Raw genomic sequence first — 26050 nt, forward strand, 5'->3', positions numbered from 1 at the left:
AACAGGGGAGGGTCAGAGAGAGGGAGACACAGAATCTGAAACAGGCTCCAGGCTCTGAGCTGTCAGCCCAGAGCCCGACGCAGGGCTCGAACTCACGGACCGCGAGATCATGACCTGGGCCGAAGTTGGCCACTTAACCAACTGAGCCACCCAGGTGCCCCTTTTTGGCTTTCTTAGTAAAAAAAAAAAAAGAAAAAAAAAAAGACCCATTATTATATTACATCTTGGCTCAATAGTTTCTTGTTGAATAAACAAAGTGGCATTACCTAGAGTTGTACATGGAAGACACCTACAAAAACTTGAGCTCAGGTGACCTAGAACTTGTTCCTCTGATGTTTCATTGTTATGCCATCTTTCTTTCTTTCTGCTTATTTTTGAGGTAGGGGGGAGAGAGAGAGAGAGTGGAAGGGTGGCAGAGAGAAAGGGAGACAGAGGATCCAAAACAGGCTCTGTGCTGACAGAAAGCCCAAAGTGGGGTTCAGACTTGCGAACCGTGAGATCATGACCTGAGCCAAAGTCGGACGCTTAACTGACTGAGCCACCCAGGCGCTCCTTGTCATGCTGTTTCTAACTTGTGTATTGCTTGTCCTGAAGCCTTTGATAAGTCGTATTGCACCTGATCAGCTGTCCTTCATATTGGCTCCCACTGACTCAGGGCCTGCATATTCCTCGAGTGCACCAGCATCATATAGTTTCTTGGTTTTTTGTTTGTTTTGTTTTTATGTTTTTATTTTAATCCCCTGGTGCTCATTACAAGTGTACTCCTTAATCCCCATTACCTATTTGACCCATCTCCAGCCTCCCCCTGCTCCACCCATAGTTAAGAGTCTGTTTCTTGATTTGTCTGTATTTTCCCCCTTTGCTCATTTGTTTTGTTTCTTCAATTTCATATAGGAGTGAAATCATATGGTATTTGTCTTTGACTTATTTCACTCAGCATTATACATTCTCGCTTCATCCATGTTGTTGAAATCGGCAAGATTTTATTCTTTTTCATGGCTGAATAATATTCTAATGTATACATACCACATATTCTTTATCCATTCATCCAACATAGGGGTGCATCTGTCCTTTCAAATTAGTATTTTTGTATTCTTTGGGTAAATAATCAGTACCATGATTGCTGAATTGTAGGGTAGTTCTATTTTTAATTTTTTGAGGACCCTCCATACTGTTTTCCAGAGTGACTGTAGCAGTGTTGCAGGAACAAGTGTTCCTTTTTTTCCACATTCTCACCAGCACCTGTTGTTTTTTGTGTTATTGATTTTAGCCATTTCTGACAGGTATGAGGTGATATCTCATTGTAGTGTTGATTTGCATTTCCCTGATGATGAGCATCTTTTCATGTGCCTGTTAGCCATCTGTATGTCTTCTTTTTTTTTAAGTTTTTATTTATTTATTTATTTATTTATTTTGATAGAGAGAGAGGGAGGGAGATGCAAGCAAGCGGGGGAGGGGCAGAGAGCGGGAAAGAGAATCCCAACCATGCGCCAAGCTGTCAGCAAGGAGCCCCACGCAGGGCTCTGCCCCAGAAACTGTGAGATCATGACCTGAGCTGAAACCAGAAGTCAGATGCTCAACTGACTGAGCCATCCAGGCACCCTCATCTGTGTCTTCTTTGGAGAAATATCTGTGTCTTGTGTCCATTTTTAAATTGGATTATTTGTGAGTGTTGAGTTTTATAATTTTTTTTTTATAGATTTTGGATGCTAACCCTTTATCTGACGTGTTGTTTGCAAGTATCTTCTCTTATTTCGTAGGTTGCCTTTTAGTTTTGTAGATTGCTTCCTTCCCTGTGCAGAAGCTTTTTATTTTGATGTAATCTGATAGTTTATTTTTGCTTTTATTTCCTTTGCCTCAGGGGACCTATCTAGAAAAAAGTTGTTCTGGCCCATGTCAGAGAAATTACTGCCTGTGCTCTCTTCTAGAATTTTCATGGTTTCAGTCTCACATTTAGGTCTTAAATCCATTTTGAATTTATTTATGTGTATTGTGTTAAGAAAGTGATGCAGTTTCATTCTTTTGCATGTAGCTTTCCAGTTTTCCCAATACCATTTGTTGAAGAAGCTATCTTTTTCCCATTGGATATTCTTTCCTGCTTTGTCGAAGGTTAATTGACCATATAATTGGGTTTATTTCTGGATTTTCTGTTCTGTTGATCTGTGTATCTGATTCTGTGCCAGTACCATACTGTTTTGATTACCACATCTTTATAATATAACTTCCAGTCTTGGAACTGTGATGCCTCCAGCTTTGCTTTTTCAAGATTGTTTTAGTTGTGTGGGTCTTTTGTGGTTTCATACAAATTTTAAGATTGTTTGTTCTGGTTCTGTGAAAAATGCTGTTGGTATTTTGATAGGGATTCCATTATATGTGTAGACTGCTTTGGGCAGTATAGACATTTTAACAGTATTTGTTTTTCCAATCCATGAGCATGGAATGTCTTTCCATTTCTTTGTGTCATCTTCACTTTCTTTCATCACCGTTTTATAGTTTTCAGAGTATAGGTCTTTCACCTCTTTGGTTAGGTTTATTCCTAGGCATTTTATTATTTTTGGTGCAATTGTAAATGGGATTGTTTTCTTAATTTCCCTTTCTGAAGCTTCATTATTGGTATATAGAAATGTAACAGATTTCTGTACACTGATTTTGTATCTTGTGACTTTAATTCATTTATCAGTTCTAGCAGTTTTTTGGTGGAGTCTTTTGGGTTTTCTATACATAGTATCATGTTGCCTGCAAATAGTGACAGTTTGCTTTTTCTTTACCTATTTGGATGCCTTTCATTTTTTGTTATCTGATTGCTGTGGCTAGGACTTCCAATACCATGCTGAATAAAAGTGGTGAGAGAGTGGACATCCCTGTCTTGTTTGTAACCTTAGGGGAAAGGCTCTCAGTTTTTCCCCATTGAGGATGATTCTAGCTATGGGTTTTTCATATATGGCCTTTATTATGTTGAGGTATGTTCCTTCTAAACCTACTTTGTTGAAGGTTTTTATCATGAATGGATGTTGTACTTTGTCAAATACTTTTTCCTGCTTCGGTTGAAATGATCATATGATTCTCCTTCCTGTTTTTGATATGACATATCACATTGATTGATTTGTAAATACTGAGCCGCCATTGCAGTCCAGGAGCAAATCCCACTTGATTGTGAATAATTTTTTTAATGTATTGTTGGATTCAGTTTGCTAGTGTTCTGTTCAAGATTTTTGCTTCTGTGTTCACCAGAGATATTGGTTGTGCAGCTTCCAGTTGATACCATTTTGTTAGTCTTTGGCTTGGCCTCTCGTCGATACCAGTACCTCTACCCAGTGTTGTCGTTGTTTCTCCTTAAAGACTACGCAGTCCTGAGGTACCTGGTTGTGGCTCACTTGGAAGAGCATGTGACTCTTGATCTTGGGGTTGTGAGTTCAAGCTTCATGTTGGGTGTAGAGATTACTAAAACAAAAAAACTCTCCGCAGTCCCAGTGATAAAATACTTGGTCTTGATAAGCTCCGCATAAGATGTGAGTAAGCCAAATTAAATGTGAAGGTTCTGTTTCCCATTGGTGCTTTATGTTTCTTTTGTTTCTGTGGAAGGCTTCCACTGAATCTGCTTACAGTAGGATGCTTCAAATTTGAGAAAGTGGGTGCGCGCTCTCTCTCTTTTTTGGGGTATCTGAGCATTAAAATTACCGGAATTTTTTAGTTTTGAGATGATTTTAGGTTCTTTTTTTGTGGGGGACAGAATCCATATTAAGAGAGAATTTTGATTTACCTCTAATTACACCCCTAAAAAATTGGCAGAATGATTGTCTTTGGTATTCAAGTTACAATAAATCTTTTCTAACTTTTGAATTTTTATTCACAAGTTTGGCATTTGAGGACAAGTAGGTAAGAATCCTCAAGCAAGAGAAATTAATTTGTGATATGATCAAATCATGACTTGTTCTGGGGAAAGAGAGAACCAGGTAGTGAGAAATCAAAAAGGAGACAAAACTGATGGTGGAATAAGAAGCTTAGTTTTTAAATTAAAAAGATATTTAAAAAAAATTTTTTAATGTTTTTTTATTTTTGAGAGAGTGGGGGGGGGGGGGAGGGAGGGAGACACGGAGGGAGACACAATCTGAAGCAGGCTCCAGGCTCTGGGCTGTCAGCACAGAGCCCAGCATGGGGCTTGACCTCATGAGCGGTGAGATCATGACCTGAGCTGAAGTCAGACGCTTAACTGACTGAGGCACCCAGGTACCCCAAGAAAGCTTAGTTTTAAGAGAGGTGAAGGGGAAGGTAAGCCCAGGCCTTATAGAAGGGAACTGAGGAGTATGGCAAGGGCTGTCACATGCATGACCAAGGCTCTTAAACCTGGGGCATTGGGCTAGTGAAATAATTACATTGATTGATGGATTCATTCATTCAGTTAACAAATGTTTACTAAGCACCTGCTGTGTACCAGACACTATTTAAGCACCAGCAGTAAATCTCTCATTGTGATGGGAGAAAGACAATAAATTAGATAAAATAGCTAGCTAGTATGCCAGATGGTGATAAGTTTGATGGAGAAGAATATTTTATTTTTATTTTTTAATTCTTTTTTTTAATGTTTATTTTTGAGAGAGAGTATACACGTGTGTGCATGCACATAAGTGGGGGAAGGGCAGAGAGAATTCCAAGCAGGCTCAATGCTGTCAGCAGAGAGCCCAATGTGGGGCTCAAACCCATGAACCAGGAGATCATGACCTGAGCTCAAGTTGGACGGTCAACCGACTGAGCCACCCAGGCACCCCTGGAGAAGAATATTTTAAAATGTAGGAGATGCTGGGATGGCAGTTTGCATTGTTAAATGGGGGATCAAAGGAAGTCTGAGGAGGTGACATTGGAGCAGAGACCTTAAGGAAGTAAGGGAGTAAACTCTAAACATTAGGGCCAAGGGCATTCTAGCTAGGAGAGAGAAAGGCAAATGCAAAATCCCTGAGAAGCTTGGCTGGAGCACAGCAAAGGATGGCGTGATAGAAGATGAAGTTAGAGAGGTAATGGGGACCGGATTATGCAGGGCCTTCTAAGCCATTTAAGGGATTTCACCTCTTACTCTGAGTGATTTGGAAAGCCATCGGAAGTGGAGTAGCATGATCTCATATTTTTAAAGGATCATTGTGGTTGCTGATTGAGAATAGACTGAAGAGGCTCTGCTAAATAGGGTAAATCAAAGTTAGGTAATATCACACCCTTTTAGAGTAATTTGTGTCTTGAGACTGGTAAAAACCAGAAGGCGGAAGTCAATAATTTATGTCAGAATTAGAAAGGCCTTAAATGTTTGGAGGAAGAGTGGCTAAACAAAGAAGTAAAGCCTCTTTAGCGGGCATCTTATCTGCAACAAAGCCTTGCTATCCACCACCCTGCCCCCTCAAACTGTAATGGCATGTTATTGAAACTGTAAGAAAGGGAGAGCTTCAAAAAGCTATAGTGAGCAAGAGATAATCAGTGGACATTTTGAGGTCTGTTTTTTCTGCTTATAAAACAAATTCATTTGTGAAAATTAAAACATTACAGAAATGTCTGATAAAGAATGTCCTCTGCGGTGCTAATCAGTTAACAATTTATGTGTTAACTCCAGAGTTGTTTTCTGTGAAAATCAAAACCCATTTTTTCTTTTTCTTTTAATTCTTTTAAATGTTTTTGTTCATTTTTGAGAGACAGAGAGATACAGAGCACTAATGAGGGAGGGACAGAGAGAGAGAGAGGGAGACACAGAATCTGAAGCAGGCTCCAGGCTGTGAGCTGTCAGCACAGAGCCCGACGCGGGGCTTGAACCCACAAACCACGAGATCATGACCTGAGCTGAAATCAGACGCATAACTGACTGAACCACCCAGGTGCCCCCATTTTTCTTTATTTGTAAAAATGGGGTTATACTAAATTTGCTGTTCTGCCACTTACATATTTCATTTAATACGTTGTGGACGTTTCCCTATGTTGGTGTATATAGATCTGTTGCATTCTTTTTGGCTGTGGCATAGTAATCCAGTACTACAGTTTATTTAACCAGTGCCCTATTGTAGAATCTGGATTGTTTCTGGTTTTTGCTTTCACAGACAGTGCTGCATCATCTTTGTGTACTTATGCAGGTGTTTCTAGAGGAGGATGAATTTTTTTTTTTCAACATTTTTTATTTATTTTTGGGACAGAGAGAGACAGAGCATGAACAGGGGAGGGGCAGAGAGAGAGGGAGACACAGAATCGGAAACAGGCTCCAGGCTCCGAGCCATCAGCCCAGAGCCTGATGCGGGGCTCGAACTCACGGACCGCGAGATCGTGACCTGGCTGAAGCCGGACGCTTAACCGACTGCGCCACCCAGGCACCCCTAGGAGGATGAATTTTTAGAAGTACAATTGCTGGGGCCAAAAAGTATGAACATTGTTAACGGTAAAAGAAAATTGTATGGTATTGATTGTTACTAATTTAAGATATTTCTGTTTCCTATTTTATTTTAGTGAATATAATTTCATAGATTGGGACCCCCAATCCTGGTTTGCTGTTTTGTTTTTGTTTCTGCTCCCAAAAGGTTGTTAAGTTTCTCAGTAGTAAATTCTCCTACCATTGGGTATTCAGGAACCTGTTCCTCAAGGTTGGAAAGGACTTTTGTTTTATTAATTCTAAATATCTGCAACCTGGACGTGTTCATATACTTTTCTTCTCCAGCAGTCTTGTATGAGGGAGACAGAACCTTGGTTCCATCTTTGACATTCACTTACTGGCTTTTGGCCATCTAGTCTTTTGGGTCTTGTTAAGTAATTGGGAGAAACCAGGCATCTCTTGCCCTATCATAAGGCAATAACATCTAGATATTTGACTTATTTGTCTTCAGGGGTAATTAGAAAGCCCATTTCTTTCTTTGGCAACATGAAGATGAGGATAGGGTGGAAGAGTATCAGTGTTAATTTTTTTAACCTTCGCTGCTCACCTGCCCAACTAGGTCACTCTATATTTGAGCCTCTTTGAATTCTGAGCATGATCCCTGGTTATATCTTCTATATCAAGGGTTGGCAAACTTTTTCTGTGAAGGGCAAGATAGTAAATATTTTAGGCTTTGTAGGCCATACGGTCTGTGTTGCAAACATTGAACTCTGCCATTGTAGCTTGAAAGCAGCCAGAGACAACATGTAAGTGAATGAGTGTGGCTCTGTTCCAATAAAATTTTATTTTTGGACACAAATGCAATTTTCATATAATTTTCACGTGTCACGAAATAGTCTTCTTTTGATGTTTTTCAGCTACTTAAAAATATAAATACCGTTTTTAGCTCATGGGCTGTATAAAAACAGGCAGGCAGCCAGATTTGGCTGACAGGCTGTGGTTTACCAGTCCCTACTTTAAGTAAAGGTGATTTGGAAGAGAATCAGGTGCCATAGTAATAGAAGGCATTCTGATAATGAAGGCCCTAAAGAGGTAGGTAGGGGGCTTCTGCACTGGTGTTCTCTCTCTTCTCTTCTCACTTCTCTCTTCTCTCTGCTTTGTACTAGATGTCCTAAGTATTGGCTCTTGGTAAGATTCTTTGACGGTTAAGAGCTGGCATAAGTGCATAAAGAGTTTCTAGTTTCCTCTCCTATCTGCCCTGAAGCAAGGTTTTCCAACCCTGCTCTTTATCTGTCTTGGGGATTGTTTGCATGTGAGAAGGTTTGCCCTGGTGTGGGGGGCAGGGTGTGGGCCTCTAGGCCCTCCAGGCAGCATGCTTGACTGGCAGCCCTTCTCCCACTGCTCCCGTCAAATTAGCACCTGTTAAGACTGATCTAAATTATTCCCCATCGGCCCTCTCTCTGGGGCTGAACGGTGTAGAGCTGGCTGTGTGCTTTGTGTACATACTGAGAACTTGAAAAGATGTAATCGGTTCTGTCAGCTCAGAGTGTTGGAGTGTTACAGGGACTACAGTGGGATCTACGTGTGTGCTGCAGATACACTAGTAACAATTTCCCATGTACCCACTCTTCCCCCTGCAGATCCCCTTCTCTACTGTATCTGTTCATAGTAGTGCTCCAATGGGCGCATTGGAGGTTTTGCCAAGACAGTAACACCAGGTGTTTGGGGGTCTGTTTGCATAATGCATTTTGCTTTACTCAGACCCAGCTCTTAAGAGCCATGTAGGTAGCTTCTCCTCCTCCTCCTCCTCCTCCTCTTGGATTTCTTCTATGTTTACGGGGAAGGGAGGATCCAGTACGTGTTACTTCTTTTGGGAGCATTCCTGACAACGTGTTCATGTGAGCAGATTTGGCTTTAGTTGGCTGGCCTGTAATATTGACCCAGAGATTACAAAATAACTTTCAGGTATGTTTGTTTGACCTTTATAGTGTTTTAAAAAAAATTCAGTTTTTTCCACATAAGTCCACATTTCTGGATTCTATTGAAAAAAAACAAAACAAAACAGAAGATCTGGTTTGTATTCCTACATAATAACTATCAGTGGGAGTTGTGTAGTTATTGCCTGTTTAGTCAAGGCATGGAACTTCATTTGTGCCTTAATCTACACTGGGCTGTTTCTTTTCTTTTTTTAATATAATTTATTGTCAAATTGGTTTTCATACAATACCCAGTGCTCATCCTAACACGTGCCCTCCTCAATGCCCATCACCCTTTTTAATGTTTATTTTAAGAGAGAGAGAGAGAGAGCGCTTGCGGTTGGAGTGTGAGTTGGGGGGTGGGGCAGAGAGAGAGGGAGACACAGGATCTGAAGCAGGCTTCAGGCTGTAGGCTCTGAGCTGTCAGAGGGGGGCTCGAACTCATGGACCACGAGATCATGACCTGAGCTGCAGTTGGACGCTTAACAAACTGAGCTACCCAGGCGGCCCTGCACTGGCTTTTCTTAACTTAATTTCAATTTTGTGTTGATTACCACTGCATTAGCTCAAGCAGATTGTGTTGATGATTTTGTGTAGGCAAGTGTGTTTTTGTTGTTTTTTAAAGTAGGCTCCGTGCCGAAATTGGGGCTGATGATTCTACCAACTGAACCAGCCAGGTGCCCCTGTAGCCAGTTGTTTTCTGAGTGCCCTACCACTCAGCTCCACCAGGGAGAGGCACTGGGCATTGCACTATCCTCTCCTCTATCCACCCAGTTGCCTAATTCACCCACAGGGGTCCCCTGCTGGCTTTGGGTTGACATGCTGACAGCCCCCTCACCTGAGAAGCTGCCTGACTTTTTAATAGCAACAATTAATAAACTCCTCCTCTGTTTCCACGAGGGAAAGTGGGGGTGCCAAGCTTATTTGCTGGTCGGGCCACACTTTAATGAGCAGCTTTCTGTTATGTCAGGTTATGCAGTATGAAATCAACCTTCCTTTGATGACGGACTATGTGAAATCTTGGAGAATGGCTGCACTCTCCCTGTGAGCAGAGGACTTCGGGTAGAGGAGTGGGTTCAAGCAAAAAGGCTGCTTGGATGCCACCTGCCAGGAAATTAAAATCAAGTTAGAACAGGAGTAGAAAATTGTGATCATAAAGGAATCAAAGGCTGAAAGCATGACCTTGTCATAAAAAGAGAAATTGCAGTTTGTTAACATTGTGCCCTTTTCCTTTGGTGTATCACACGGTACAAGTGGGAATCTTTTTACCTCTTTTACTCTTTCCCTCCCCTACACATTCCTATACATTTCTGTTTGTTTCTTCCCACTGTCTCCTTGAATCACTTCGCTTCAGCAAGGTGGCTTTTATCCTTTATTCTGGTGGCAAATGGGACCTCCCCCCTTTTTCTGGTCTTTCTTATTGTGATAAAAAAAAAATACATCAATTTACCCTCTTAATTTTTTTTCAAGAGAATATTAAATCGTTTATTGATTACACAGGATAATGGATGATACACAAGCTTTAATCCCATCTTTATTTTTATCTTTTATTCATAGATTTTAAATTTATGAATACCATAATTCAATTTACATATATTGCATAGGATGTGCCAACAATCATATTAATAACCAAATAAACTCCAGGACTTTGCTTGGGTGACCCTTTTAATGGTGAATTCCAGGTCACAACACATTAACTGTCAGTTCAACCACACCAATGTTTGTGGAGACAATGGCTTCTGTGCCCAGCAGGTTGCAAATAAATTTCAAATGGAACCTGGCATCACTCTACCCTCTTTTTTAAATGTACAGTATGTTTAAGTGTTTACATATAGTTGGACAGCAGATCCCTAGAACTTTTCTTCTTGCATGAGTGGAACACTGTACTCCTGGAACAATTCTTCATTCTCCCTCTCCCCCCCATCTCTGGCAACTACCATTTTGTTTTCTTTTTCTATGAGTTTGATTACTTTAGATACCTCATTTAGGAGGAGTCATGTAATATTTGTCTTTTTGTAATTGGCTTATTTCACTTAGTATAATGTCCTTAAGGATCATCCATGTTATAGCATATGACAGGAGTTCCTTCCTTTTTGTTTTTTTATTTTTAATAATTATTTATTTTTGAGAGAGAGGGAGAGAACATGAGTGGAGGAGGGACAGAGAGAGAGGGGGGGTCAGAGGAGCCGAAGCAGGCTCTGCGCTGACAGCAGAGAGCCCCATGCAGGGCTTGAACTCACAAACAATGAGATCATGACCTGAGTCGAAGACGGACACTCAATTGACAACCACCCAGGCATCCTGGATTTCCTTCTTTTTAAAGGGTGAATAAAATATTATGTGTCTATGTATGTATGTATACACATTTTTTTAATCCATTCATCTGTTGATGGAAATTTAGGTTGCTTCCATGTCTTATCTATTGTGAATAATTCTGCAGTAAACATGGGAGGGCAGATATCTCTTTCAGATCTTGTTTTCAGTTCTTTTGGATATACACTCAGAAGTAAGATTGCTTGGGGCACCTGGCTGACTCAGTTGGTTAAGGGTCTGACTCTTGATATCTGCTCAGATATGATCTTATAGTTTGTGAGTTTGAGCCTTGCATTCAGTTCTGCACTGACAGTGTGGAGCCTGCTTGGGATTCTCTCTCCCTTGCCCCTCTCCTGCCATCTCTTGCACCGTTTTTCTCTCAGAATAAATAAATTAAATAAACTTACAAAAAAAAAAAAAAAAGAAGAAGAAGAAGTAGGGGTGCCTGGGTGGCTCAGTTAGTTAAGCATCCTCCTTCAGCTCAGGTCATGATCTCACAGTTCGTGGGTTCAAGCTCCATGTCAGGCTCTGTGCTGACAGCTCAGAGTCTGGAGCCTGCTTCATATTCTGTGTCTTCCTCTCTTTCTCTGCCTGTCTCCTGCTCACGCTGTCTCTTTCTCTCTCAAAAATCAATAAACATCAAAAAAATTTATATTAAAAAAAGGAAGTAAGATTGCTGGATCATATGGTAGTTCTATTTTTTTTATTTTTTGAGGAACCTCTATACTGTTTTTCACAGAGGCTGCATCATTTACAATCCCACCAACAATGTGCCAATGTTCCAATTTCTCTACACCCTTACCAACATTGATTTCCTGTTTTTTTTTTGTTTTTTTGTTTTTTGTTTTTTGTTTTTTGTTTGTTTGTTTTGGCAGTGGCCATTCTAATAGGCATGAGGTGGGTATCTCATTGTGGTTTGATTTACATTTCCTGATGATAAGTGTTGGTTATCTTTCATATGCTTGTTGGCCATTTGTATGTATGTCTTCTTTGGGTAAATGTTCAAGTCCTTTGCTCATTTTTTAATTGGGTTGTTTGACTTTTATTGTTAAATTGTAGGAGGTTTTTTTTTTTTTTAAGTTTGTTTATTGATTGATTGAAAGAGAGAGAGAGAGAGAACGAATGAGAGCAAGCGAGGGGCAGAGTGAGAGAGAGAGAGAGAGAGAGAGGGAGAGAAAATCCCAAGCAGGCTCCTCACTGTCTGCACAGAGCCCTGTGTGGGGCTCAAACTTACAAACTGCGCAATCATGACCTGAGCCAAAATCAAGAATTGGATGCTTAACCGACTAAGCTACCCAGACATCCCTAGGAGTTCCTTATATATTCTGGATATTAACTCCTTATCTGATAAACGGTTTGCAAATATTTTCTTCTATTCTGTCAATTGCCTTTTTACTCTTTTGATTGTTTCCTTTGCTGTGCATGAGTTTTTTAAGTTTGACACAGCCCCATTTGTTTTTGTTTTTTTGACTGTGCTTTTGGTGTAATATCTAAGAAATCATAGCACTTTCTAGTGTCATAAAGCTTTCCCCCTATGTTTTCTTTCCTTTTTTCTTTTTGTTTGTGTTTCCCTTCTGTGTTTTCTTCTAGAAGTTTTTATAGTTTCAGGTCTTACATTTAGGTTTTTCATTTTTAGTTAATTTTTATATGTGGTATGAGATAAGGGCCTATATTCCTTTTTTTGCATGTGGATAGCCAGTTTTTCCAGTACCATTTGTTGGAGAAACTATCCATTCTCCATTGTCTATGTAGTCTTGACACGTTTGTCAAAGACCATTTGATCACATGTGCAAGGGTTTATATCTGGACTCTCTATTTTGTTCTGTGTGCCTGCCTTTATACCAGTACCATACTGTTTTGATTATTGTACTTTGTAATATGCTTTGAAACCAGGAAGTGTCAGGTGTTCAGCTTTGTTTTGCTTTCTCAAGATTGTTTTGGCTATTGCACTGTATGTTAACTAACTGGAATTTGAATAAAAACTCTTAAAAAAAAAAGAAAAGATTGTTTTGACTGTTGGTCCTTTGAGATTCCATATTAATTTTGGGATTTTTTTTCTCTTTCTGTAAAAAACACCATTGGAATTTTGATAGAGATTGCATTGAGTCTATAAATTGCTTTCAGTTAATATGGACGTTTTAACAATATTAAGTCTTTCAGTCCATGAACCTGGGACGTCCTGCCATTTATTTGTGTTTTTTTAATTTTTTTCAGCAGTGTTTTGGTTTCAGTGTGCAAGTCTTTCACCTCTTTGGTTAGATTTCTTCCTAAGTATTTCATTCTTTTTGATGCCATTGTAAATAGCATTTTCTTAATTTCCTTTTCAGCAGATGTAATCCTTTTAAAATTAAAACAAGAAGGAACTCTCTCTCTCTTTTTTTCTTTAAATTTCTCCAGTCTAGTGTCCCAGAAGTCCAGCAGTCTTCTCTGCATGCTTTTCTTTAATGTTTATTTATTTTTGAGACAGAGACAAAGTATGAATGGGGGAGGGTCAGAGAGAGAGGGAGACACAGAATCTGAAGCAGGCTCCAGGCTCTGAGCTTTCAGCACAGAGCCCGATGCGGGGCTCGAACTCATGGACCGTGAGATCATGACCTGAGCCGAAGTCGGACGCTTAACGGACTGAGCCACCCAGGCGCCCCTCTCTGCATGCTTTTCTGATTCCTTCTCACACTTGTCTCATAAAGAATTGAGGCAGAAGCTGGGCTGGTCGTTTTCTGTTTGCTCCTTGAAGGCAAAGGAGCATTGTTGTAATATTCATCCCAACAGAGTTGCTGACTATTAGTCCCTCATAGAGCCACTAAATTTGGCAGTTGTGTTTGATGGCACTATTTTGGATATGATGAGGTCTGAGAGAGAAGGGTGCATATATCAGAATGTGTTTATTGTGAGCTCTTTGGCTGGTGGTTCTCAAAGTGTGGTCCCCAGACCAGGAACATCAGCATTTCCTGGGAACTTGCTGGAAATATAAGTTCCTGGGTTCACCCCATATTTACTTAATCAGAAACTTGGGTGGGGGAGCGGGGCCGGCGGTGGGGGGGTGGGGGGGATGTAATGTGCTTTTTTAACAAGCTCTCCAGGTGGTTTTGATACACTCTAAGTTAGAGAACACTGTTTTAGACCATCTGGGAACTCTTTTGACACCTCCAAATCTCTATTCCTCCAAATCTCTGTAGTGTACTAAGATCCCTTGTATTATTCATCACCTTTTATTTTGCTTTCATTCTGTGTAATGATATGTTGCTTTAACTCTCACAGTCTCCTCAGGTTCCCTGTCTTCTCTCTTCTGGTAACGCGTTCTAACAGAAAGATGTGGAGTTGAGAAATCCTGGATTCGATTTCTAGCTCTGTTGTGTGACCTTGGGCAGCTAAGGAGCCTTTCTGAAAGTCAGTTTCCTCAACTGGAAAATTATCTGAGGGTAAATGAGTTAAGTATCAGTTGGTTTTACAAGGTTAGACGCTCAAGAAATGCCTGCTCTTTTTCCCCTTTATTCTATTACTTTGCTCAAAATACAAAACAAAACAAAAATATCCCTTTGCCGTGGCATAATGCTTGCAGGTTGGACTTCAGGCTTTATGGGGTATCTTTGAGATCTCACCTTATAAAATTGGAGTAAGCCAAGTTCATAAAAAAAAGTGAGTTGCCTATAAAGGGTGGATAAGGAATGGCTATTGCGATAGAGCTGATGCTAGTTACTTCCATTAGTCACTTGCAGCGAACACAGTGAAGTTCTTTATTAGAAAGCTCAATAATACAGAAAGTAATTGAGCCCATAGCAGAGAATAGGGTATTATTTTCATTTTTCCTGCACTCTTAAAAAAAATTTTTTTTTAATGTTTAATTTTTGAGAGAGAGAGAGACACATAGAATCCAAAGCAGGCTACAGGTGGGGCTCAAACTCACGAACTGGGAGATCATGACCCAAGCCAAAGCTGGATGCTCAACCTTCTGAGCCACCCAGGCACCCCTTCCTGCACTTTTTTATAGTGATTTGTGCAAAAAAAAAAAAACAAACATAACAACTGGTCCTGCCTCTTGATAAGAGAGGGAGCATAAATAGCCTTAATTTCCCCAATTCTAAGGCTCCCTTCTACATTAAGAGGGAGCCATCCAGGGCAGAAGTATGTTTCAGAAAGATGGAGAGCCAGTCTGGGATAGGGAGGAAAGAGTAGCAAGGTTTTCTAAATTGATGTTGATATTTCTGACCAATATCAAGAACTTATGCTTTGGACACTGTGAGCAAGTTTGCATTGAGTTTCATCGTTTAAGATCTGTTTCCAAATGTCTTATTTGGTGTCCTGTTATAGTAGCCAGGGCTCCTTTGAGTACAGATGTGATTACTTCTGGCTTATAATGAACTTCATCGACTTAGTTCTAATGCTGCTGTCGCGACTAGCTGGAATGTTTTTCAAGATCAGGAGCTGTTTCATTCATCTGTTGATGTATAACACACCACACAACAAAACTTAGTGACTTAAAATAACAATTTTATTATCTTTCATTGTTTTTTGAATAGACTGGGCTCAGATAGAGAGTTCTGCTGGTCTTGCTTGGGGTTTCTCTAGAGTCACCTAGAGGTTCATTTGGGACAGCTAGGCCTCTTCCTCTCCATGCGACTTCTCCAGCCAAATAGCCAGACTTTTTACCTAGCAGCTTAAGGCTTCCTCCCCAAGTGACAGTTCCAAGAGGGAGGAAATGGAAGCTGTCAGTTCTTTCAAAGGCTGGGACCAAGACTGGCACAGCTTGCCACATTCTCTTGGTTAAAGCAAGTAACAGACTGGTCTAGGTTCAGTGTGGGAGGAAACCAAACAAGGGCAAGAATACTAAGAAGTATGGTTCTCTGGGGTCCATTTTTGGAGACTACTCTAGGGACCCTATCTAACCTATATACTAATATATACCCAATGGTAGACAATAAGTACTCGTGATTTGAATCAGTGGTTGGATAGACTAACAGACTGGTAGATAAATGACTGCTTTTATTAGTTTGGGTGAGGTACATGTGATCCTTAGGGTTCATATCTTAGGGTTCATATACCAGTGTTTATGCCTCTACAGTACTCATCCTTCTCAACACATGTCTTTTTTTTTTTTTTTTTTTTTTTTTTTCTTCCCCTGAGGAATCACCTTTTTGAGCATAGTGACTTGAGTGGCCAGAGTGCCCTGCAGACACTTTAGGAGTTGTAGTCCAGGGAAGAAAAGAATAGTCGGTACTTTTTGGATTGTGTGATGGCTACTATATTTTACATACGTTCTTAATTATGACAACTTTGTGAAATAGGGATTCCCCTTTAAATTTGGGCATTGAAGATAATGGACTTTCCCAAAGGTCGCATAGCTAGTAAGTGAAACAAGATGATGAATTTAAACTGCATTCTGATTCTTTTTTTTAAAAATTTTTTTTTTTCAATGTTTTTTTTATTTATTTTTGGGACACAGAGAGGCAGAGCATGAACGGGGGAGGGCCAGAGAGAGAGGGAGACACAGAATCGGAAACAGGCTCCAGGCTCCGAGCCATCAGCCCAGAGCCTGACGCGGGGCTCGAACTCACGGACTGTGAGATCGTGACCTGGCTGAAGTCGGACGCTTAACCGACTGCGCCACCCAGGCGCCCCTGCATTCTGATTCTATAGCTAAAACACAGACTTATGATATATATTAGTTACTAAGAGCTTCTCTTGGTTAGTCTCCAACCATTAAGATGTATTAGAGAGTTTTGCAACAAAAGTTAATAGTATTAACATTTGGGGCTGGGTAATTCTTTTTTTTTTTTTTTTTTTTAATTTTTTTTGAGGGAGAGAGAGAGATGGAGAGAGAGAGGGGGGGGGGGGGAGGGAGGGAGGGAGAAAGAGAATCCCAGGTAAGCTTCATCTCACAAATCATCACAACCTGAGCCAAAATCAAAAGTCGGATGCTTAACCGACTGAGCCACCCAGGCTCCCCAAGTCTGAATAATTCTTTATTGTGGGAGGCTGTGCTGTGTGTTGTAGGATGTTTAGCAGTATCCCTGACCTTTATCCACTAGATGCCAGTGCATCTCTCCACCCGTTTGCAACAACTGTCTCCAGACATTGCCATTTCCCTGGGGGAAGTCCCCTCCATTAAAAATCACTGATAAGTTATTTCATGATTTGCTGTCCTTCAGTTTTGCTGTTTTTTTTTTTTTTTTTTAATGTTACTTCTCACAAGGAACTGGCAGTGTCCTCAAACCATTTTATAATAGCCTGATTCTGATGGTCTTGAGTCTTGCCTCTCTCTCAGTGCCTTTCTCCACTTTTGCTTTATCTTTTTGCTTTTGTCTGCGAGTCCCCTAAATCAAATGCAGCTGGATAAAGTGGTGTTTGTAAGGACTTTTTTTTTTTTTACACAGGTATTGATTTAGCAGGCATTCAGATCTCTGAGATTACAAGCATTAGTGCTAGTGAAAAGAAGGCAATTTACATCTTCTAATTATAGTAGAGGGGGAAAGGCGTAATATTTAGTAAGCTGAGAATTAAATGGCTTCCAGGCTCCACAGAGTTAATCTTCAGGGTAGTGTTGATTGACGTGCCGGAGGACATTAATGTGCAGTTCTTTTGGGGAACGGGGGAGGAGAGTGGAAATTGCCGTTTCTCTACTAATTGTACTTTAGGTGTCATTTATGACAATTTCATGTTGTCTAGACAGAGGGAAATGGTGGAGAAATTATTCCAGTGGAGTCAAATGCTGAGTCCAAAAGGAATCAAGAAGGTTGCTGAAGTCAGGATCAGGGTGGAAGGGCAAGCAGTATACCCTAGAGCCGAATCAGTGAAAATCAAATGTTACTAAGAGAAGCAGTTCAGAATGAAGCCAGGATATAAGAAAAGTGGTTGTACTCTGAGCTTTGTGCTAGCTCAAGGGCTAACAGTGGATTGTTTGGGGGCTCAGCTAGAGTCTCTGCCCCTCGTCTATTTCTGTAGATTCCAGAAACCTCATTACTTGAACAGACATGAGCCAGGAAGGCCGCCTCTTTGCCTTTGGTTAGTAAATGCTCCAGCCACTGTGTATTCTTTTTTCCTTGTTCTCTTGTAAGGCTTCATTTACCAAGTCTCTTTGCTCTCCTGATGTTACCCCTAAGGTTTTACTTCATTTTATAATATATAGTGTTTGCAGTATACCAGGGTCAGTGGCCTGTCATTTAAGAACAGATGGCTTTCGTCGAAGGTTTTTTAAATTTCAGGTTGGGAATATGAGTGTGAAAAATCATCTAAGAAGAAGTGTATGGATTTGCTGTTATTGAAGCAGTAAATGATTCTACCCAACATATTCTTTGTAAAATTAGTTGGTCTAGAGTAGCCTTTTTGAGGATTATCTATTATTTTTAATAAAATTAGCTGAGAAATTAGGATTATTGGATTTTGTAAATCTCTTCTTGATTTTGGGGAAAATAAGTCGATTAGGATGCACTGCCTCTTAATTAAAATCTAAACCTGTATATCACAGCTGTTGCTTCTCGGGTATCCGTGCATGTGAGTATCAGAACTAGCTGTGGGACTTGTCGTCATTGATATGTTCTTATTCATCCTTTGGTGAAAAGCCTCTGATCTAAATTTGTAATTAAAAAAAAAAAAAGTCTGTGGTCTTCTGTGAGCAGACCTTCCAAGTCTGCCAGAGAAAATGAATTTGGAGACAGTATAAACACGTCCATGTAGATCACCTTGGGCCTTTGAATTCAGATGCTGACAAAAGTGAGTTTTTATTATAAATTGAAATATTATAAGTATAGTCTAATGTGTTGAGGATATACAAGAGCAAAGCATAGTGCCAACCAATCATTTTATAATTGTATTAAAAATAACCACCCACCAAACGGTTAGCAGAGGGTCAGGTTTTCCCAGAGCATTCTGGCTGACTTTTCAGGTAAGACTTTGTATAACTAGATACACGGTTGTATGCTGAATATGAATTCTGTTTCCAGCTTCTTTCCTTTTGGTATGTTGTGCTCTGATGTTTTACTGTCTGCTGCACAGAGGCATTGAGGAATACGTTAATGTTTTGTAAAGAGGTTATGGTGAAAGGCATTGTTTTGAGCCCCGTGAATGGTTTATGCTTGATGATAGTAAAATAAGGCCAATTCTTAGGACAGGCACTGTGAGTTCTTAATATAGTATATTTGTTTTCTTCTCTGATGGTATTAGTCTTGTAGCAGTGCCACCTTGCCTTGGTCTACCCCATAACAGGGGCAGGAGTTGCCTGCCAGGCTCCACTGGCAACAGCATGGTGCTGTAAGAGCACCCCTAGAAATAGGGGGCCCTGCAGTGATCAGATGAGTGCCTATTGTTGGATAACTTAAACGATAATTGCCAGTGTGTGAAATGGGGAGGCTTGGATGCCTCCGCTTTAAAGCAGAGATGTCAATTTGGAAATCATAATAGAGGTGTCATTTCAGAACACACAATTATTTTTTACAAAGAATAAGAGCTGTCATCTCCCAGCCCAGGCATGCGCCAAGGAGAGATCCGAGGCTTGCAGAGCAAGATTCAAAAATGAATAAGGCAATAGTGCATCCAAGTTTCTTTGGCCTCCTGCCCTTCCATCCCCCTGAAATCATTGCCCTCTTTCCCCTATGAGGTCTCTTTTAGCAATATACCATCCAGGAGCATCTGTGGTAGTTTCTCAGGCAAGTAGCCAGCCTCTGACTTTCTGATTTAATAAGCCTCTCAGGGACCTGGCTGCACTGCATTTGTCAGTACAACTATGTCAGCACTTTAACCTGAGCAGCTTAAGTGACCAGAGGGATGAGGAGTGATGTAAGCAGTTTCTGAAAACCTTGTTCCTTCAGGAGTTTTAGTGTGAGTTTTTGGACATCTAGCATCCTTGTCAGAAAGTCATGGGGTCAGTGAGGGGCAGTCAGATCTTATTTATTCTTCCAAATCTTACGACTGCTGATTTATTCACAGATATTATTATTGGTCTCCCATTACATGTTAATTAGGATAGGAGTTTTAATGGGGACAAAAAGATAACTTGGACCCAGTACTTGCTTTCATGTGGGTTGTAGTCCAGCAGCAGAGACAAAACATACTTATCGGTAAGTGTAGTACAAGGTGACTTGGTAGAGGCCTTTGAAGGGAGATTTCAGAATGCAGTGGGGGTCTTGGGGAAGAGAGTATAAACTTTTGGATGGAGGAGCCTTAAAGGATTTTGAGGCTTAAAGGATTAAAAGGATTTTTTAAGTTAGAAATGAGGAAAGAGAACTTTCCAGAAAGAAGCAATGGCCAACCTAAATGCATAGATGAGATAGTGAGAGTGTGTTTAGTTTAGCTAGAGCAGTGGTTCTCAAAGTATGGCCTGGGGTCTCTGAAGTCAAAACTGTTTTTGTAATAATGTTGAGCTGTTCTCTCTCTGTTTCACAGGTGTTCAGTGGAGTTTTCACTGTGTGACGTGTAACAAGGTTATTATGATTATCATGGATGATGGAATGTATGCTTGTGTTAAAAATTCCTCAATTTCAATTTCAAATATAAATATTGATAGATAAAACCCATATAAACAAAAGCTCCTTGGGGTCCTCAGTAATTTTTAAGAATGTTAAAGGAGTGCTGAAACCAAAAACCATCAGGCTAGAGTGTATCATATATCCAGAAGGAATGAGAAGTTTGGCTACAGAGCTTTGGATACCAAGCTGAGGAATTTGGATTTTATTTTCTAGGCAGAAGGGAGCTATTAGTTTTGGGTTTGGCTTCCCAGAACTGAAATAGCAAATACCACCCAGACATCAAAGCCAGGCCGGGAAATTACTCTTTGGGCATGGGGCATCAGTGGCCTCTTAGATTCTCAAAGCAGGCTTTACGTCTCATAGGTCACCGAATTCTGGCAAGTTGATATTTTCCAGTGATTAGAGAAGGTTTGCACATGTCTGTTTGCTTTAGGATATTGATTTTTTTTCTGTGATCTGACAACTAGTTAAAAGAATATCTTCAGGACATAATTGTTTAGTAAGGAAAAGTTGTCACCAGCTTACTCATTCTGTCTAGACTAGTACCCAAACGGTTTGCTTCTTCTCAACTCTGATATCCATTGGATTTGAAACGAAAGTTCTTTTTTTTTAGATGACCCATCTCACCTGCCCTGACAGCTTTGTTCTTTCCCAGAGATCTCTTCCACTTTTTTTTTTTTTTTTGCTTTCTTAGTCATCAAAGGATCTAGGGGATCTAGGGAACCCCCTTGCACATATTCAGAGTATTAATCAGGGAAGGAAGAAATAGCTACGGTCATTTAAAATGCAAGAGGGGTGGTGCGCCTGGGTGGCTCAGTCAGTTGAGCCTCCTGACTCTTGACTTCAGCTCAGGTCATGATCCCAGGGTGGTGGGATAGAGCCATGTTGGGCTTCACCCTGAGTGTGGAACCTGTTTAAGATTCTCTCTCTCCCCACGTCTGCCTCTCTCCTCCACTAGTGCGCACGCTCTCTCTCTAAAAATGAAACAAAGTAAAATAAAATGTTAGGAATTTTACAGCCTGGATTGTGTTTCTATTGACTAATGATTTTAGCGGGGCTTAATATTAATTTTGATAACTGATTCTAGTGTGTAATACTTTGATTTCAGGTTTTTCTGTTCCATTTCCTAGTGACTCCACTTTATCTTTCAGAGGATTTTATGTAAGCAAATATTTTAGAGCAGGGATGGGCAGATTTTTTTTTCTGTAAAGGACCAGGTAGTAGGTATTTTAAGGCTGTTACTATCCTGATAGTACTTAACTCTGCCTTCCTGGCTTCAAAGCAGCCATAGACAATATATAAATGAATGGATGTGGCTATGTTTGAATAAAACTTTATAAAAACAGGCAGCTGACTTGGGGCCTGTAGTTTACCAAACCTGCCTAGGGGCATTAGGGCAACTTGATACTTGAAGAAATCCTTTTTAAGAAGTGAGCAATTCTTTTGAAAATGAAGCATTTTCTTTTTAGTTTTCAGTGGTTTACTTTTCAATTTTGTATGTTGAATGTTTTTAATTTTGAAATAATTTCAGAAAAGAAGAAAAGTTGCAAATAATAGTGCAAAGAAATCCCATGTACTCTTTACCCATATTCCCTAAATATTGGCATTTTACCACATTTGCTTTATCATTCTCTCTCTCCTGCTCTATGTATGAGTATGGTTATGTTTTGCATAATTATGGCTCTTATATTTATATATTTGCGCATATTCTTTTAAATGTGGAATTTTCTTAAAAGTAGGATATAGTTTGATAGAGCAGTGGTCTCCAGACTTTAAAAAATACTTCTGTTAGTAAAGGCTTTTTAGCAATCCATGTGTGTTATACATTATGGTCATACATTATAAAACAAAAGTTCTGATATTTTCTTTCTGTTCTCCAGTGGATTGAAATAGCACAACCCTTGTGTGTCTCACTTGGACGCCACTGATACAGAGAACGAACCAGGCAAACTTGTAAAGGAAGAGGGTTTTTGTTTTTTTCCCCTGACAGGGGTTCAGTGACTCTTTAAAAACCTTTCTTGGGGCACCTGGGTGGCTCAGTCAGTTAAGCATCCGAATTCAGCTCAGGTCATGATCTCACGGTTTGTGAGTTTGAGCTCCGCATCGGGCTCTGTGCTGACAGCTCAGAGCCTGGGCCTGCTTCGGATTCTGTGTCTCCCTTTCTTTTTCTCTGCCCTTCTCTGGCTCTCACCATCTCTCTCTCAAAAAATAAACAAACATCAATAAATAAATAAATACATTTCTAAATTGTGATCACAGGTCAGAATGAAAAGGTAGCTTCAAGCTTGAATAAGCTTGTGTGAGCCCCTCCTAAGTCCTACCTGATTTCCCATCGTTGAATTGCACAATAGATGGTTAATCCAAGTCACATTTGTGGTGGCCAGTGAAGAAGGCACACAGCTGCCATCTCATTGCATTTTGTATCATTTCCCCATGGATGGCTCTTTGTAGGAAGCTAACTGTAGGAGAGAAAGGTCTTTCTTAGAGGTTCCTAGGAGTGGTGGTCATGTTTACTCATCTAGTAGCTCTTGTTCTTTTCTCTGTTCAATACCAGTTGGAGAAGTCTTTTATTCCTTCAGATAGTACTTGTAATTGACGAGAACTTAATGTTTAATCAGTGATAAGTGTGTGAGGGTGCTATTCATAGTAATTGGCTCTCCTGATTTTGTGTATTAGCAGTTAAAATGCCATGTATATATATGGCTTGCCAGTCCATTGTATTGCCTGGGGAGCAAATGGTGCTAGCAGATTCTGTAGTGAGTAGGCACAAGGGATGCATGTTCCAGAAGAACCTCATCAGGGACTCCCCAGAGATACAGCTTAACATTTTGGTTTTACCCTGATTTAAAGAAGTCTTCTTAATTAAGATAGGAAAGTAAGGTGGGAAGTAGACTTTGCAGGATTATAAAACGGAATCATTAAAATTGAAATTATCTAATCCAAACTCTCCCAGTTCAAGAATCTCCTTTATAGCATTCTTAAAAAGTCATCTTCTCTCTCTGAATACTGACACAGCCTTAGCATAGAAGTAGGGGGTAATGTTGGCTTCCCAACTTAGTAGCATCATTTTCCAGGCAGAAGTACTTAAGAAGGATATGTGTTGGTCCCTCTGCAGGATGCTCTTTGCCAAAGGGCTTCTGCTTACTAAGCAGCCATTTGGAGGATAACAAGCCAGGGCTGTTATGGCCAGGACTGACTCCAGAGCCCTTTGGGATGGAACAAACCTCTCGGTGTTCCAGGGAAGTCAGCTGCTCCCAGGTCTTGCTTCTATTCTCCAACCTTCCAATTCCTAGGAACTAATTCATTAGTAGTGAACAAGTATTTATCTAAGATGGCATAAAAGTCCTGAATAGATACTCCTCTCGAAATTTCACTTTTCTTCTTTCTCCAGTCTGTGTGCCTCTCACTGCCCCTTCCTCTAACATTCTGTGGTGCAAAACTCCGAGACATACCATTATTTTAGTCATTATTTTATGTGACCCTAATGAAAAAAAATCCTGCCAATTAAACGGCGTCATGCATTTATAAGATACATCCCAATTTCAGACATATTATAAATGGGAGGGTGGCTCTTAGAATTGATGAAACATGGCATTTTTGCTGCTGTGAACAGTGATACCATTGAAGATTCAGGTTTTCAACCCGAGAGATGTATTTTATTGCTTTCTTCTCTGCCTCATTGGTTACATTGTAATGTTCTCTCCCGTCAGTAGTAGGACTGTGTAAAGGGTCTTATGTGTGGGGGGTTATAGGCCTTGTCTAGATAGAAAGCATCATGTAACAGTTGGTTGTCCTGGGCAGGAAAGGTAGCAAGCCAGCTTGACGGGGCCTCTGCTATATCTCTTTTCCAGGCTGTTAGGGGAAATGCTCTGGTGAGCCAGTTGCTGGGATAAAGTGACTGCACATGACTATACCTAAAGCCAGCTGGTTTTAATAACAGTGAATTGAATTAACTCAATTGGAAAAGATTGGTAGCTGCTGTCCTTATCCTGCAGATCTGCTTTAAAGAAGAGTCTGGCAGGGAGCCGGAGACCTGTTCCCGGGAGAGCCAGGCAAGATGCTGCTGGAGAGGAACAATATGCATTTCTTTCTGAGACCATTTCCTTTGAAATGTGTTCTCTGGCAGGAGCTTGATTGGCTGCCAAGGCACATTTGAATTGGGAAGCAGTGTGGCAGACATGGCAAACTAGGGGGTCCCTGGGCCACATTTATCAGATGTGTTTAAAGTGGCCCCTGTACAAAGAGGGAAAAAAATGTTTTAGCTAAACTTTAACTGTCAGGAGATTACATGGAGAAGTCCAGATTTCTGGCTTCCCTTAAAAAACAGAAGAGCCAGTGATACAAAGCCCACCTTCTAGCTTGGACTCACAGTGGATACATACACACTTTTTACCTGCCTGGAGCCTACAAGGTCCTACAGTATAGCATCCTGGTTTGAAGCATTTTGGAGTTCACAGAACTTCATGGAGTCCTGGTGCTGTCATTTAATAGCCCTGTGCCACAGTGCCATATGCTTAACTTTTAGGCCCAGTGTTCTCATGTTTGTATAGTAATGCCTCCCTTTCCAGGTTATGGTGAGATTTAAGTAAAGAAATATATGTGAAGTGCTTAGTATTCACCTGGCACCAAAAAAGTACTCAATAAAATGTGGGTGTATCATATATGCTCAGTTGAACTTATGATTGGGCTAGATTATATAATTAAAGATTTTTGTCAGTTGTTAAGAGAGCCTGAGGAGTACTCCTTCTCACAAAAAGGGTGTAGGCAGAGCAGAATGAGTAGAAGATAAGGGAATGTGGATTAGGGTAACATGGAGGAACTGAACACCAAGATAAATGTTGGCACTACATGATAATCTCTGGGTATGCCTAATTTTCCCCTCCTGTGTTGATCCCCACCTCCTATTTGTCTGCTGGAGATACTACAAATAGAAATAAGATCATGTCTCTGAAGCACTTGTTCATTTCTCACTGAAGAGCAGGATTCAGCATATACAGTGGCCATACCCAGTGTGGGAGCTCTGTAGCTCATTTATTTATTTATTTAGTTTGTAGGAAGGGTGTGATCCCAGATAATAGGTGTCCGTTAGCTGCAAAGGGGGATGTTATTTATCTCTCCCCCTATTTTTCCTTATGAATGACCTCTGAGTTGGTAATTGACAGGGATTATTGCCATTTTTTTAATCTCTGCTAGGAGGCTGCTGGAGTCTTCCCTCATTTCATTATCCCGTTATGATGGAGCAGGATCCAGAGAGCACCCAATTTACCCAGACCCAGCGAGGTAAGGCCAAAGTGAGAAATGGCACTAGGTGGGGGGGAGGGGCTGCCCTTGGGGTTGCCAAGCTGTTGGAAGCCCCATTCTGTGCCTCTCTGGTCCTGGTGCTCTTTTACTCTTCAGTTACAGTTTTGAGACAGGTGGTTCAGGTGATTGGGAAGTGTTGCAGGTAAGTGAACAGAACCTCTGATGACAGGGAGTTGTGACTGAGCTCTTGTCCTTTGGGGCTCATTCCTATAAGTGGGGCACTTAGAGGAGGGACCTGAGGAGGCCACTGGCAGAGTCACAGGATACTTCTTTTTTGCTAATCAGGGAGGCTGTTGCCATTCAAAGGGACAGCCAAAAGGGAAACAAGTTTTTATTAGTAGGGAAATTACTTACAAATTAAAACTAACCAGCTAACAAAAAATCCTACTTGCTCTCATTTGAGAGAGAATTTAGATCATCAAAAGGCAGAAATCAAGCTCATTCAGATGTTCAATTTTTGGATGCCGCCTAAAGGAAGAGATGACTGACAAAAGGGTAACCAAAAAGAACAAGTTGCCATTTTATTAAAGCATTTACCTTACACCGATTAGAAGGTATTTGAAGAGTTCTTGAAGGGATTTAAAAAACAAAAGAAAACATTTAAATGAGTTCAAGGCCCACCCTTACCTGATACTGGAAATTGAGGACCAAGGATGGGGTGTCAAGTT

The 26050-nt window shown here is 40.5% G+C and overlaps 1 protein-coding gene across 5 annotated transcripts in view; it reads left to right on the top strand.

Moving 5' to 3' along the window:
- AMBRA1 (autophagy and beclin 1 regulator 1) overlaps positions 1-26050 on the top strand; it is a 179340-nt gene that overhangs the window by 43009 nt on the left and 110281 nt on the right. For 3 of the 5 annotated variants that reach the window (XM_049617294.1, XM_049617321.1, XM_049617302.1), the window contains one exon: positions 25275-25361. The exons of the other annotated variants lie outside the window; for them this stretch is intronic. In XM_049617294.1, coding sequence (XP_049473251.1) covers positions 25275-25361 — 87 coding nt within the window. The remainder of the gene's footprint in view (positions 1-25274; positions 25362-26050) is intronic. 5 annotated transcript variants of the gene reach the window in all.

The sequence above is a fragment of the Panthera uncia genome, chromosome D1 (genome assembly GCF_023721935.1).
Source record: "Panthera uncia isolate 11264 chromosome D1, Puncia_PCG_1.0, whole genome shotgun sequence".
Taxonomy (NCBI): domain Eukaryota; kingdom Metazoa; phylum Chordata; class Mammalia; order Carnivora; family Felidae; genus Panthera; species Panthera uncia.